Consider the following 17,338-nt stretch of genomic DNA (forward strand, 5'->3'; position numbering starts at 1 on the left):
TCAACGCAGCATAACACTGCTAGTTCACGACCTTAAGTTTTGAATAATCAGTGGCAAAATATATCTTTGTAAAACTTGTTTTCATAGTTGAAAAGTTAAATCACAATTCTTGTTGTGCAATGCTAAACCTTTATGTTGAAAGAGTGCAAATATATACATTTATAATATATATTGCACTTATACATTCTGTTTATCTTGAAAATACTTAAATAATATGTGCTATAGGTTCTAAAATGGCCCTCTACTGTAAACTGACACTCTGGCTCTGAGAGAAGAGCCAGTTTGTAAAAAAAAAGTCTTGGTTTTGCTTGGTTAATAAATAATCAAACTCATTCAATGGCACAGCATCCTCTTTTACATCATCTCATAAACTTGATTTAATTAGTGCTGAAATATCGCATCGTATCGTGATATGGGTGTGAATCGTATCGTGTTGCATCGCAATATGTCACAAATGTATCGCTAATATATCGGATCGTATTCTTTGTATCGAGATGCGTATCGGATCGGCATTATAGCTTAGATGCCCAACCCTAGTAAACAGGCCCTTTTTGAAAATACCTGTAAATTCGATCTGTCAATTTTCCAAAAAGAGAAGTTGTAACATTACCAGTAATTTGCCAGAATGCTGCGCTGTGTGCAGAAGAAATATTGCTGGGAAGACGTCTATTGGCCAATCAGGACATTCACATCTGCGTTGTTTATGAAAGTACAAGTCTTTTGAATTTTTTTCCAGACACATTTAGCTGCTAGATGTTAGTCAGATAAGGTTTCTCTGTTGCTTCTTAATGCCAAATGTGGAAAAAATTATCGCTAAAATGCTTACGATAAACCGCTGTTTATTTACCTTCGAGCTCTGCTTCAGTTGCTTGATGCGTGTGCACGTAAAGGTGTACTCTGGTGAGCGCCAGCACACACACATATTATGTACATCTTGACATGTTCCTCCATACATTTTTAAACAAATTGTTCAGAACACTTATCCATCTACACAATTTGTGATGTTGTCAAACTGCGATTGGCACTTCTGCCTATGAATTTGTCTGGGACAAAGCATAAATGCTAACGCTATAAAAAAAGGTGTAACCATCAATAAAAGATGTTCTATGTTTACAAATATAAGCGCAGATGTTTAGAGCTCATTTCTGGATAAGGATGACAGAACTGACCAAAATTTTTGAATGGATGTGTGAACATTGCTTTTTTGAAGTCGTTTTAGAAATTTTCCGCATATAACAAAATTTTCCTGATATTTACTGGTATTTTTGTGTGAAACAGGCTAATGAAATCCATGCTAGGAACAAAACATCCTATGGATGTCAATGGCTGCAGCTTTCCAACCTTTTTCAAAATGTCTTGGTTGTATAATGTATACACTCATAATTGATGTAACAACATCTATTTATATAGTATAATAAATGTTTTTTATAATGTATAAAAGCTTAGAACTACTTAAGTATGAGTGAACGGTGAATAAATGTTCATTTTTGGGTGAACTGTCCCTTTAAATGCAGCAACAATGACAATAAAAAACTCTTTGATAAGCTCCACTCCTGACCATCTTGCCACATAATGTGGTTAGGCTTACCATAGCCCTCAGGGAGGTCGGGGGATTGGTGTCCGTGCGGTCGATTCTGGGGGGTGTGCGTGTGCCCTCGGGAATCCTGGTTTCTGATGCGTTGTGCTTGGAGCCGTTGTTCCTGATTGGGTGACTCAAGTGCACGGCAGTTGCCCCCTCCAGCGGCTCCTGTGGGATCGGTGTATGGCATGGGCTCCTCCATGAAGCAGCTGAGAGGCCGTCCGGGTCCCGAGTCTTCAAAGACTGGCCTGAATAACACACGTATACAGAGCAGGTGTGAAAACACACACACACAGAAACACACACATTTAAAGCACACAAAGAATCTGCTTTCACCTGACATTAAAGGGTCATGAAACAACAAAATGCATTTTTTTGAGATGTTGACAGTCATATGTGTCCCACGTTGCTAAAAACACAATTAAGACACATATATTTCACTATAAAAGTGAAAATTGTTTTAGTTTTTTGTGTTGTTTGAGCTAATTCGTTGTTCCGGTTTAAAAAGAAATTTTGAAGCTGCGTCACGGCGATGAGATCATTGTGTAAATTCCAGTGTGGAGATTGGCTGTCTGTACCGGCTGGTACAGTGACATCATTGAGTTTTCAGCACATCTTTTCATTAATTCATAAGAAAGACTTCATTTGAACCAATTAGCTTGCTCTTTTGTGAACAAGATGGAACGTTAATATGCATGATATAGCTTCGAAGACTTCTTTTACCTGTTACAGTGTTCAGAGAGACGCCAAGTTGTGTTGTCCACCGTAATTTAAACAAATAGTAAAAGAACTGTTCAGACACATGGGTCGTCAGTGTTGTGTTTATAAGGGTGCTTTCACACTTGGATCAATTGCTTGAACCAAATCGAAGTTTGATTGTCCTGTTTCTACTGATTTGGTAAGTGTGTGATTAATGTTCTTTGTTTATGTTTATTCAGAGGCAAAGTTAGTTAGTATCGTCAGCAGTATTCTTTTAGTTTTGAAGAAATACCTCAGTCAAAATGATTCAGTTACTAAGTTTACAGTACTTCAATATCATATTACGGACTCAAAATCCTCCAGTTCCACACAGCTTTCAGATTTGCTGTGAATGCTGCTCTCTGAATCACTATTTATTTCCCCCGCGTCTGTGTTTGTGTTGCCGGTGTAAAAATCAGCTGTATTACACGTACTGAAATTCCCCTTTTCATGCAAGCCCTTCCCTCTTTCGCCACTCGACACTCCCACCTAAACAAAGCTGGACTCACCCACTTCCTTGACTTTTTTCAAACTAGAGGTGTGAAAACACCCTGCTGAGACAGAGGTGGTTTTGAGGCCTTTTAGAGAAATAGATCACCAAAACTGATAATTCTGACATTTGTATTCAAAACATGTTTAAATTTCTGTCTTTAGGGGTATAAATAATGTCAGACTTGTCTCTATTTTGAAGAATGCTTGACCTCCATGGTATTTTTTTTCTTAATATGGATGTCAATGACTACCAGTTTCCAACATTCTTCAAAATATCTTTTTTTTTTTATTTGACGAAAAAAAAAAGAAACAAGAAACTCAAAAGTCTGGGAAGCTTAACATTTTAATCTATTTTATATATATATATATATATATATATATATATATATATATTTTTTTTTTTTTTTTGGAAGTGAACTATCCCTTTTAATTTGCATTTTTAATGATCTTTCACAAGTGGTCAACTGAGACTAATTACCATTTCCACCTCATATTAATGCATCTCTTGTGACCACTTGTGCTCAGGTTTCGCCAGGACCCTTCCCTCTTATTCTGTCACACTCTACACCACTTATGAGAGCAAAACAAATAAACGAACCAGGATAAGAGCAAACAGAAAAGCGAAGTAAATGCTGCAAATTTAAATTATATTTCTGATGTCATAACATAGGCCACATGGGTAAAACCAAAAAAATTGATATTAAGCAATCTTATAATAATCATCACACTATCAAATCATGTCAAATAGAAAAGCCCCAAAACTATTTTCCCAAACATAGCGTGCCAAATCCACATACTAAATATTGATCATCAAAATAGTGATGAACTGTGAAACTAACTGGCCTTCGGGAAGCTCAAATAATGCGCTTTCTATCTGGGCAGACAGCCAGTCAGTTCCAGTGCTGAATAATTGTGCATTCTCAAGACGTGTGTTGACTCACCCTTCATTCTCTACCAGTCCTCGACAGTCCACCACAGGCCCTCCACTGCCAATTCTGTCTCTGGTCTGCAAACTCACTACAGTAATGATGAAAACAGTTCAAGTCTTTACACTGAGCCATTATTTTTGATCAAATACAGCATAGATTAACATTACTCTGAAAATTCATATCAGATTTCACACAGTGTTCCTAAAGCGTATACACACTTAAAAGTATGACCTTCACTGTAACACTCTGAAATAAATGGCATCAGAAAACAAATGCTTCGTGATTTTCTCAGAAGTTCACTGCTTGTGTTATCCTTCTTAGACATCTTATTATTCAGTACATTTTTAAAAAAGTGTCCCTGAGGGGTTTCTAAACACATCTCGAAGCCATTATATCTGAAAAACTCTATGAATACGTACCAACGATTTGTCCACGGACAGCATCACTGTCAGATGGGTTTAACTTGCATAAGTCTAAACGCTGGTCTGATGATCAAAAAGACAAAAACGATTAATATATGCAGTTATCAAATATTTATGACTACATACATTTTACTTGAGACATATAATGACTGTATTATGGCACAATGAAGAGTTTAGGGGTTGCTATTAAAGCGTCACACTCACAGCCTGTGTCTTTTAGTCTGCTGATAGCGTTTGACAAGAGCCGCACGCAGCCTAAGAATCCCGCACCCTGCTTCTTATGGATCTTCTTATGGTTCCATACGCTAATGGTGATGGAATCGGTCTTCCCAATATACCTATATACACATCAAAAAATCTTTAGCAAACTTCTCAAAGTGATTCAGCTCCACCCCTGAGGAACACCACTGATAAGAGGATGAATTTGCTCACAGGTCGTAATGCTGATTCCACTTGGGGTCCAATGTGCTTTTGACCGTGTCTGTAGAGTGGCATTGACCCGAGCCGTCCACCACCACTTTGGCAAAAGGATCAGGCAACCCTGTAGCGGAAAAAGACAGTATGGCAGGAAGACAAATAAATAACAGAGGACAAACCCAGACGTCACACGCTGTCCTCTGAAAGAACGGGTACAATCTGGATGGCTAAGCAGCTTTCACAATGACAGCGCCAAGTATTTAGATAGACTGCAAATATATGGATGACTTTACAGATCTGTAAAAAAAACAACTTGAAGCTTTCAGTTGCTAAATTATTTCACAATTTGAGTTCAGCCTTGATGCTTTCATTTGAGTGATTCTGCCTGTTTTCATACCACGTCAATATTACTGTATTTGTAAAGGCTGTAACAGTCTAAATGACTTCTAAACCGAAAGCTTAAACATTTTGTTTTTCCTGATTTTATTTATTAATTTAAAATGCAATGTTCTGGTCACAATTTCATTATATGAAACCATCTAAAAGCATAACAGCGGACATGCTTGACATTTCATGCATGCGAAATAATGACAGGCTAAAAGGAGTGATTTCTTTTAGTATTATCCAAAGATTTGGTGTTATTAATGAGATAGTTCATACAAAAATTAAACTTTACTCACTATTTAGTAAACCTTAATTGCTACCAAGCCTTTATGAATTTCTTTAATATGTTAAACAGAAAAAAAAAGATATTTTAAAGTATGCTAAAAACCTGTAACCACTGACTAGCATCATACAAAAAAAAATAATAATAATATGGCAGTCAATGGTTACAAGTTTTCAGCTCAATATCTTTGTGTTCAACAGAAGAAAGAAACTGAAACATGTTTGGAACAAGTAAAGTCTGAGTAAATGATAACAGAATTTTCAGCCTTGAGTAAACTATCCTTTTAATAGCAAATAACTTGTATTTGTCTATCTAATAAACCAAATGCTCACATTTTGATGACTGTTTTCAGAATTTTCCGATTTAGTTTGAGATAAACAATTAAAATAGTTTACTTCATATTTCATGCTTCTGTTCTGCAAAGATATTTTAAGAAGTCATTTGGTTAACAATCTTGACCAATTTATGTATGGTGCATTTGACCAGAAGGTCTTTAGCTAGATTGCTTTGCAAGTTTATCAAAGAGATTAGTGTATAAATTTCATTGTATCATTTATCTCATTAATTTGTCATATTAGGTCTTTAAACTCTGACGTTTTGAAGTTTTACTTACTTGTCCCTTTTTTAGACAGTCAATTGGTAATTGGTAAATTGGTAATAATATATATAATAATAATAAAGTGACAAAAAGAAGAACCAGTCAGAATAAGTATGCTCATTTTTTACATAAACATATATCACATTACAGAAACCTGGGACAAAGCTGAAGGAAAATTAATGAATGAATATATTATAATACAAGGCAAGGCAATTTTATTTATATAGCATGCGTACTATGATGTTGATGATGTGACAATGAAAAAGTGATTTGATTTAAAATAAATACAATAAAATTTATATAAGTTTAATAGCTAAATGTGTGTGTGTGTGTATATATATATATATATATATATATATATATATATATATATATATATATATATATATATATATATATGTGTGTTCCTTGAGAAAAAATATAAATGAGATCGACCAGCCATCAGAACATACTTTTTTGAGAAACTCTGGGCAATAAAGACTTCAATAATAAAATAAAAATAAAAACATTCACACACAATAATAATTCTAAGTAAAAAAGCTGCATGAAATTGGAAAAATCTAACATTGCAACTTTTTAATCGCCAATATGTATTGCGATATAAATAATTTCACTAGATGAGTTAAATAACAATTTGGAAAGAATTGATTATTTTAGATTGACTGGGATGATTCTGTAGAGGAGTCCATATGCATAAAATATAAGAAACAATCTACAAGTTTAGACTAATTCAATAAAGAAAAAGATACTAATTAAATACTCGGCGTTTAATTGTTTTTTTTATTTATGTCAAACTGTAATCAGGTATAAAGTAATTGAATAATTAAATGTACAATCAAATACTGCATGTTTTTATTAACAATTTAATCATTATTCATTTGTCAAAGTTACAAACGGTAAAAAGTTTAGGCCTAAATGCTTTCAAAACCCTCTCACTGTCAGAGGCCTCAAAAATGACTTGCAAAATGATCAATTATAATCCAGACTCAACATTGCGAATAATCACATTGCAATATCGATGCTGAAACAATATATTGTGCAACCCTACGTCCAAGTAAGTCTAAACTCAGCAAACGTTTGGCCTGAACTGAAAAAAAAAAAAAAAAGATGGACACAATTTGCTTTATGGTTCCAACAATGCCATTGATCTTACAGATTCACACCCAGGCAAAGTTCTCTCTTAAAACTTGGGCTGAAAAATATTTGCAAAAACTGATATTGCAACATATTGTTATTGCAATATGAACACAATTTCACCAGATGACTTTAATAGCTCTGTTTAAATTTATCATTTTAGATTGATTGGGATGATTTTGTATGGGAGGGTATCTGCATGCAATACAATAAACACATTACAAGATAAATACAAAAGAGCAATGATGTGCACAAAATAATCATTCTTTATAGTTTTCAGACAGAAATTATATAATGTACAATTTGTAAGTACTTGTAAATTGACTGTAAAAAGCGATTAGTGGACTTGACTTTAAAAGGCACCTATTTTACCCCTTTTACAAGACGCAGGGAAAGCCTTTGGCGTCTTCAGAATGTGTCTGTAAAGTTTCAGCTCAAAATACGCATCAGATTATTTATTATAGCCTCCAGAATATGCCCATTTTGGTGTCTGAATATACTGTAGCTGTTTTTGTAGCCTATAACTTTAAATGAAATTAAGCTGCTTCACCCAGTTCATTGCATGTTACCATGCATTACGTCAGATAAACAGCAGTCAGTGACAAAGAAAGACTCAGATAAAGCTGTAATCCAGCTCATTCCTAATTACCAAGCAAGTTAATTTCATGTAATTGTGCTGGAGTTTATTCAAGCGTTTCTGAAATGAGTCTCAGACAAATGCTGTTTGCAGTACACACACATATTAGCGTTTACGGACACCATGGTGATTATAGCAGCAAAAAATTACATAACGATTTTACTTATATTATAAACATGCTCTGTTTTAAAAATGTTTTAAACTTTAAAACTAAACTAAAAATCCCAAAGTTGTAACAAATATTTTAATCCCAGTTAATTTGCAAAAGTTCTGTAAAACATGGCGTCGGTCAATCAATTCGTGGTCGGGGTAAACCGCACTCTTAAGGCACATTGCGATGGGCCTCAAAATCACTGGGATTTGGATATTATTTCAATGTCAGGAAACAAAACAAAAAAAAAGCGATAAGTGACAAGGAGCAGCGCAGCACATCTTCGCAGATATGGGTGTCGAGGAGAGTTAACATCATGTCAACTTTATGGTAACGACCTATGGTGCGGTTCTGCAGCAAGCAATCTGAATGTTAAAGTCCACTGCTTGAGAGGATTCCAGAGAACACTGTTCTGTGAACTTTGGTTCCAGCCACAGTAGTTCCCATGGGTTTGACAATTGGCGTCATCGGATTTCCAATTATTTATGATGTTTTCATACAGGGATGAACATTAAAAATGTAACTGGTGAGTTACTGATGTGCTTTAATGTTATTATCTTACTTTTTTTTTAAACACAGGACAAAACCCCAGAGAGCAGTGCATGTCCAACAGTTTATCAAGGATGTAGCGCTGGATCGCATCTCACTATAGTTGTTAAACATGATATTTAATTATTCCTGTCTCCATCTAAAGACTTTCTGGCCCTTTGAATCTATCAGGTAATGTGTCACAGTGTCAGTATACTGCTTCAATCTTTCGCTTTTACACTATTACTTGCTAATTTTAGCGAAAACATCAGATGCTGTTGGTTGGTTCTTGTTGGATGTGCACCTTTTTAACCAATCAAGTTTGTCTACACAATTATAACGACACAGATCATTTTGTCTAGTCATGCCAGAGTCCCATGGAAAAAAATTGATGGACAGATGGTAATTTGTGTGTAACTTGTCTTTATTTATTTATGATTTAATTACTTATGAGTAAAAAAAAGTCCATGCGGGTCAGGTAGTTGAAATAGTAGGCTGCAAATAATTAATTTGTTATGAATTAATTAATTATTCATATTTAATTAATTCACCGCCACCTACGACGATTGATCGCCCAACCCTTCAATAGTTAAATGAATTTGATAAAAAGTGCAAAACATTTTCATGCTAGAAAGCATGTTTTTATGCTGGAATGTAACTGATATGCTGCAACAGCTCCTTTGAATACAAGATCAATGTAGCAAACTTTCTCGCCGTTGATGCTCTTGTCACCTTCAGTGTGCAAAGGTAGGTATTTGTCAGAGTATTGCACCCAATTTGTTAAGGTTAATTAAAAGCAACACTAATCGGTTAGAGGATCAGACATCATGCATTCTAGATGAAATCTAATAAAACCACATCATTTCACCAGCAACAATTAGACTCATAATTACGGTCCCAGAGGTTTACTTTCAGGTCATGCTTATGCTCATTTCAGGCATAGTCAGGAGTCCTATAAAATGTTATTTGGCAGTTCGACAGTGTTATTGAAAGGACAGTCTCATGCTCTGTGGACCGTTCACTGGGTGGCGTGAAGCTATGAAGAGCCTCCTACTGAAAACCTTTCAGCCAGGAGAAAAACACTGCTGAAAAATACATGCTGCATCTGTTGGAGGACATGAATAATAATAATAGTCCTGCATAATTACCAGAGACAATTGGACTTTTTGCACATCTTCGTCATGCATTCTCATGCGGCCCTTTGTTACGCGAGAAGCATAATGGCCATGGCACAGAAACAGGATCTATGAATGACGCACACCAGGCATTTGAATAATATGTGGGACACACACGGTCGAGGCCAGTGGGGTAAACAGGCCTGTCGGTCAGAACAGCTGGGACAGAGAACACTGAAGAGCGTGCTCATGCTGGAGTGGTTGGAATCTGATGGGGAGCCACTAAATGAATATGTGAATTCCCTCAGTGATAAAGGCAGCCGGTGGGCGTCTCTGAACAGCTCTCAAATGTTTCAGAGCTGCACAGACATAAATGCTTCCTATACAGCCATTTCTGTGAATGCAAGGGATTTAGAGTCAAATAATACTTCAGCCTACGGCGATATTTAGTCACACATGCCGATGTGTGTATTTTTTTTTACTTTGCGAATCATAAAATTTGAATGTGTTGAATATCCTCTACTCTTTTCAATATGACTAGGGAATTAATGGAAAATTTATGTGAATGAGGACCGGAGCTGTCAAACTTCAAAATAAAAGCCAGAAAATATGTTACTGAAGCAGTTTATAAAATACAATGTTCTAATATCTGTCTTATATCAATATTCAATTTGTTTGAGAACAGACCAATATACAAGTCATTATTCACAGAAAATCCACACAATCTCTTCTTGGCATTTCAGAAAGTTCAACAGTATCAGTATCAGTACACATTTGTTCGCTGAATGTTTTTTGATATATTTTTGAGAGCTGGTTGTTTTGCTTGAAATGGTTGACCCAGTTCACAAAACTGTTCATGAATTAACAGTGCACTGTTATTCCGGTGATATTGAATTGTCTTTTTGCACTTTTACAGTTGGTAATATTGCTTGAAATGACTGCCCCGGTTCACAAAACTGTTCAAGAATAGTGTATATTCCGAAGTATGCAGAAAGACTTAAAATTTTTCAGTAACCTGGGTCAATCGACTCCGGAGAACTGTAGGCTGTTACAAAATCAGCACATTTAAGGTCTGTTCTCTTTCAAAATCCAGGATCTTCACTGCCTGATAAATATACTACATAAAGTGGGTCTCAGAATATAAAAGAAGCACTGCATTAGGGGCCAATCACACCGAAATGTTCCAAAAACGCGAGGCGCACCACACTGCCTGTTTTTGTTGACAAGAAAAAAAGAAGACCGGAGCGCCCTTTATGTCGCTGGGCAACGACTGAATCAGCTGGGTGTTATGCGAGAGTGTTGCTGTTGATATTAATATAATTTTAAAACTTAATAATATTGTGAAATTCAAGATTTGTAAGTCATACAGTATCAGATAACTCAAAACAGCAGACACTAGTCTCTCCTCCATCTTCAAAAGTCCCTGTAGTCATCTTAACAACACAAACACTGCTGTCACCTCAACGGAAACCCCGCCTGTGCCTTCATTTGATTGGAGAATGAAAAAGATGTGACTGACGTAACTTGAGAGGTGCAGTAGGTGGTTTAAATGCGAGCTGGGCATAGCGCTTAGTACACTCGCGGCCGTTATTAAATCTTTCAAAAAAGGCGCCTCTCAATGCAAAAAAAGCATTTGGTGTGATCGGCCCCTTAAATGACATTTTCCATGCCATGTCTTTAAAATATGAACATTTATTTTACCCAGGTATATTCAAAGGATCTTCTGCGCTCGCCTGCTGATCCTGATGGGCACGTGAGTGTAAACAGCTTCTCGTCTCATTTTACGCTTCAACAACTAAATGAACACTAAAGTCTATTTAACTGATTATATTTTAATTAAATTACAACATTGATGCTGTTCACAAGAAGTTCATCAGTATGGGAAAAAAATACTAGCTGTGCAAATACCCTATTAACAGTGCACTGTTATTTCTGCGATGTACAAATCACCATTTCAGACCTGGAAACAGCATCAGTTGTGTAAGATTTGATTGTCACAGAATTTGGGCAATTTAGTGTTGCACACTTAATTAAATCATACTGTGGACTAATTTCTATGAAAAATAAATAAGAAAGTGTCTAGAAATCTAGAAAGTGTGACAAAAATACATTAATTTCACCCAGTAGAATGTTTTTCATGACAGAAAGATGAATAACACTGATTTATTTTAGAGGTTGCTTAAAATATACCCTAACATTAGCACTTTTTTCTTAAATTCCTAACCCTTTAACTACCTCACCAACAAAAAATTCTTAACTCCTAATGTCGCTAGTATATGCTCAATTTTTTCAACACATCCCATAATTTCGAAAAATATTAACTATTTGGTGGAAGTTGATATGTTGGTTTACGGTAAAAGTACCGGAATTACTACATATACTTGAAAATCAGAAAATATGAAGTGCACGACAAATTTATTTAAAAAATAATAATAATAATAAAAATAAAACATTTAAGATGTTTTCTTCTTGTTTTATTTTTTTCAATAAAACCAAAATCAAGTGTAGAAGTGCAGCTTGATTTCTTTGTAAACCAGCAATGCTGTAAGTGTAAACCATTATTTGAAACAGTCATTCCTTAAATGACTTTAACAGTCATTATTTAAAACGTTCAAAACATGGTCAACCATTTGGTAGAGCAGATTACATTGTTTATTATTAAAATGATTTTGACATTTTTGATTAGAAAATTTTATCAATTCAGAAAAACTTACCCATCAATCTATTAATATAATAATAAAACGATAAATTACATTTATTTAAATTTAATATAATTAGGTTAAATTAAAATGGCTCAAAATTGAATGATTTTGAAGCAGTTAGAAGTGCACTGGAGACCAGTATCATCCTGGGGAAAAAAGACTTTCAATTTTGTCTTTTCCTCAAACAACATTATATGACTCAATCTAAAACACTCTATGATACTTTTATGGTACATTTTTGACCATTTTTTTAAACTGGGAGCAACATTTATTGAAAATTATTCAAATTAAAGGTGAATAAAGGCAAGTACAACCCCATTTATTTTCATAGTGAACCTTTTTAGCTACAAAAAGCATTCCAATTGTGAAAGACAAAATCATATACTTACGGAAGAAGTCTTTCTTTGCTAGATTCTTGGCACATAATACTGAAAGAGAAAGAGAAAAAAAATAGATCAGCTAAATACATCAACTGATTTGAAATGTATGAATATGGAAAACAAGCATTTGAAAAGTATTTAAAATATACACAGTGTTTTTGCTGCAGATGTGAGCACGACTCTAAGACAGCATTCATCTGCATAGATGGCTTTAAAGCAAAAGCTGGGCCTCATTCCACTAACTAACTGACATGATCGGGATCCTTTTCCTCTAGTTCCCCAAGAGGGGCCACTGAGGCCGCCCCAGCCCAGCCTGCACAGAATAAATCATTCAGACTTCCTCTCAACGCTGTTAGTCAGCACCCCAAATCCACAGCCTTTCCCTGAATATGCAAAGCTTGAGCTGACTGCCAAAAGGTTTTCTCTTTTTTGGCTAGCCTTCACCTAATGTGAATATATCAAAGGTCATTCTGTGTTAGGCACCAATGTGATTTCATGGTTTTCAATGGGATTCGGTGCGCTTAAGAGAAGCAGCGTTTGTGAAGAAGGTTGGTGTCAGCTTGTGTTTGACACGCTGTGGTGTGAGAGGCAGCAGGTGTGGTCAGCAATATTCATCTTATCAAAAATGCACTGTGTACACGGAGGACAAGGTAATAGCAAACCAATGACCTGCATCCTTCTGGACAAGAAAAATGTACATAGTGGGAAAAGTGAAAAAATAATATATATATATATATACCGCACTGCAGATACAGCAATAGAGGAAACAGTAGGTCATTGTAGCAAAAGGCTTGACAATGGTTAATTCTGAAATGTGAGGGTTGAATGGGTTTCTGGGTAAACAGTAAATACCCATTTACAAAAATAATAACTATAAAGAAAACTAATGGTAGATACTTTGTGGTTCTTATTGTATTGTGTAATCTGCAGTGGGTAATTTTAACGGCACAAATATGAAGAGAGTGTGCTTATTCAATTGACTAGTAAACCTGTCGCGCAGAGAGGACAGTCAGGTACTTGCTATCGGCTGCATATCTGTGAAATTATTTAATTAAAGAATGAAAACAAGTAAATACAAAATATACAAGATATACAGAATACAAAAATACTAAAAAATGTAAAACAGTTGAACAAAAGTTGTAACAAAAGTTGAAACGTAAACCAAGTATGTTACTAAATAAATAGTATGTGTATGTTTATAAATAGTGTTGTTCAGAATTCCTATCTCAGCCTTTTGCCATTTGCTAACCTGCAACATTCAAATTGTGATTACTTGTCTAATTTGATTAATCGTACAGTGCTAGTGTGAACCCAGACTAACTGTCCATCTGCAACAGTGGCGCTCAAAAATTCTAGTTTCCATTTCCTGACATTGTTGCAAAACAACAGCATAAACTACAATGACCTTATCACCTCAGGTACAGATTATGTGCTTTATTCAGTATTAAATGGTACCGATGTGAATTTGGACACCATTTAATGTGCCATCAAATGCCATACTACTAAAAGCAGCTGCAAAAAGCTCACCTCAGATCTTTAAAAAAAAATAATAATTAGCAAACAGTTTGAAAATGAAAGTCAAAACTGTGACAAACCACATCTGTCACTCTCGGCCTATGTACTTTTAATACATAGGTTTGATGTGTATTAATTAGAATATAACCCTTACCATTTTATTGGGAGTAAAGTGACTAATATTTAAATAAATGACATTTATTTATTTAAATGTACTCTGCTGTGTTGCGTCATGTTTAGTGTGGACAGCCAAATATCTGTCACTGGACTCTTGCCATCTTGTCTGCAGTAAATACGCAGCTTGAAGCCTATTTTACGCCGAAAGCATGAGCAGAGCAGCGTGTTTTTTCAGCGTCCATGTTAACAAATTAGAGCTTTCACATCGCACGCAGAAGCATCGCGTCATCGCCAGGTGTGAGCATCGCTAAAGCAAGTAAAATATTTGCCACACTGCTTGTGCTCAATTAAAGTGACAGTGCATTCATAATGACCAAAAACACATAAGATGACAGTAAAAAGCAGCAATTTTACCCAATAGATGCATCGATAATATTCACTAATTTTCACATCTTCAATCAAATGAATGATTAAAAACAGCAACAGATATTTATTTGGGCCCGAACTACAAAAACATATTTAAAACAATTAGCATTAGTTATCAACTATCTAACTATTCTATCATGTATAAATATCATCATAACTATATTGTAAAAAAATTATTATAACTACAGGTCTACATCGCCTACATCATCCTGACAACCAAAAACAAAATTACAAGATACCACAGACCATTGTCCTCCGAGTGCACCTTAAAAGACATGAATGACACTTCTTATAGACCTTGAAAAGCATACAGCTAAGATTTTCCCCCACAAGTTCAAAGACATGCTAGGTGAATTAATTGAACTAAATTGGCCGTAGTGTATGTGTGCGAAAGAGTGTGTATGGATGTTTCCCAGTGCTGGGTTGCAACTGGAAGGGCATCCGCTGTGTAAAACATATGCTGTATATGTTGGCGATTCATTCCACTGTGGCAATCTCTGATGAAAAAAGGGACTAAGCCGAAGGAAAATGAATGAATGTGTTCCCTTTACCATTTTACAATTACCAAAAAGCATTCATTTGATGGTGGTGTAAAGAGGCAAAAACTAATTTACGTGTAATCACTAAAATAGTTTTGTTGAGCAGCTTTACGGTTATCATTATTTCCTTATTCCTTCTCATTTTTGGTTCTGCAACAAATAAACCAAAAGATCAAACTACACTGAGGAAAAGAAATTCAAAGATGATACCTTGGTTTTACTTTTTTTTTTTTACGTTAAGTAGTTGTTAACAATTTATTTGGGCTGTGAAATTAAGTTGAATATAATTCAATTAAATGTGATCGTTTATATTTAACACAAAGAAATTGTTTGCAACAGTTTTGCAGACATTTTTTCAGCGTACATTCCTGTTCTTGGTTTGCTCAACATTCATACTCCTTTTGAAGACTGCACCAAAAGATGCTTAAAGTCCACCGAATGAACACCGCATATGAACAGAACTATCTTCCATCAATCCTAGAATACACAAAACGCATGCTAACGTTTCAGCTGTTAAAATCAGGACCAGCTCAAGAGAAAAGTGAAGTGTAGACAACACAACAAACATGTTTCCTTTTCTTTTATGTATTTCCCATTGCTGCAGGAGCCTGTTTATTTATTTACATCCATGTGACAATAGGATGAAGAAGAAACTGGTTAAAAAAGAGGAATAAGCAGTCAGTTCCGACAGAACAGGATTCATGCAAGCTCAGCCACTAATTGCCCTACGGTGAGGTCTTCTGCTGCCCTAATGCTTGGTGTAGTTTATGCCCTAATAATGAGCCGAGGCGACAGGATCTTCAAAGGTCAGAGAGCTGAAAACTCGTCGCTGTGGACAGAAGAGCCAAACGGCATACCTCGGTTAGCACCCACACACAGCTCCAGCACTCGGGGAGGGTAGAGCCTCATTAGCTGTGAAATTCATCCCAGCGTTCACATTCACAGGGTGAGATCGAGAGTGGGGGCTGGTGGATCCATAGTCCATCACGTCTCCAGCCTCCAGACTGTCCATCACCTCCCAATAACGGTTACTGTAGCAACCAATAACCCGAGGGGAGGTGCCGTGATGCATACGAGGCTCAGATCAAAGTCCGCAGGTATGAGCGAGCTGAGGCAGAGCTTCAGCTACAGCAGTCACAGAGTAATCAAATATACATGCAACAGATATTTCAAAGCTTTACCACCCGAGCTACCCTTTAGGAGCTTTCCACATCTGTAGCCATGGAAACAAAGGAGGAACAGAGGCTGAAACTTCTCTGTCAGACACAACTTTCATCACAGGCAGTCAGCGGTGCAACAGCCCGTCCATTAAAAGACATTAATTCACATGAGAGGATTTTATTGGCCCAGACCAGCAGATGGATATTTAGTTTGGTTAATTATTAAGTGGAAAACGTCAAAAATGTAACCAATGGCTCACCGCGCTTGCAAAAATAAGACCGCAAAGACCACCAAATCATTTCTTTTAATATTGATCAAATTTGTGGTGACATTTCTACTGTTTACATTTTGATAATAAGGCATCACTTATAGATTTCTTCAATTTAATATTAATATTTTAATAGGTTGTTTTTAAACAGAGTTTTTTGACACATGAAATTCAGATGGAGGGCAGGAAGTAAAAAACTGAATGGGAGACAATTTGCAATTTATACCATATTTCAAAGGAGATTTAAATAATTAGCAAATAACCACATCTGCTGGGCATGATCTTTATATCATGAAGAGGGCTGAGTTTTCTTCTGAACTAAAATGTTTTTGTCTGTCATCGAGGCGTTAGATACTGTATAAGCTATTACGTTATATGAAAAAATACTATAGTAAATATTATAGTGTTTGGAAGCTTAGATAATTACTTGAATTAAACTGTCGTAGTAATTATATTGTTGCTGTGGTACAACACATTATGTGGTAAATGTAGAAGAAGAAATTATTGAAAAGGCTTCAGTTTTCTATGCTATAATTATACACCATCACAATCGTTACATTACAGTTTATCAGTAGGGCTGCAAATAACCATTATTTTAATAATTGATTAATCTGCCAATTATTTTTTCAATTATTAGATGAAGTGGATTTAAAAAACACAACAAAAGCATTCATTTCCAACCCTTTATTCAAAAACACAAATAAGATCTTTCGAAAGTGCACAAACATAGTGTCCTTAAACATCCCTGAGCTGTTATAATAATAATAATAAAATTAAAAAACTAACTTAGTTGTTGTCCTTTTTTTTTCAATCAAAATATTTA

The 17,338-nt window shown here is 35.5% G+C and overlaps 1 protein-coding gene across 8 annotated transcripts in view; it reads right to left on the reverse strand.

Moving 5' to 3' along the window:
- Positions 1 to 17,338, reverse strand: part of smurf1 (SMAD specific E3 ubiquitin protein ligase 1) — an 86,061-nt gene that overhangs the window by 22,909 nt on the left and 45,814 nt on the right. For all 8 annotated transcript variants that reach the window (XM_087242112.1, XM_087242114.1, XM_087242116.2 and 5 more), the window contains 6 exon segments: positions 12,499 to 12,537; positions 4,593 to 4,701; positions 4,365 to 4,498; positions 4,158 to 4,223; positions 3,751 to 3,826; positions 1,589 to 1,827 (listed from right to left, as the gene is read on the reverse strand). In XM_087242112.1, the coding sequence (XP_087098238.1) occupies positions 1,589 to 1,827; positions 3,751 to 3,826; positions 4,158 to 4,223; positions 4,365 to 4,498; positions 4,593 to 4,701; positions 12,499 to 12,537 (663 nt within the window).

This window comes from Danio rerio, chromosome 3, assembly GCF_052040795.2.
Source record: "Danio rerio strain M-AB ecotype USA chromosome 3, GRCz13ab, whole genome shotgun sequence".
Taxonomy (NCBI): domain Eukaryota; kingdom Metazoa; phylum Chordata; class Actinopteri; order Cypriniformes; family Danionidae; genus Danio; species Danio rerio.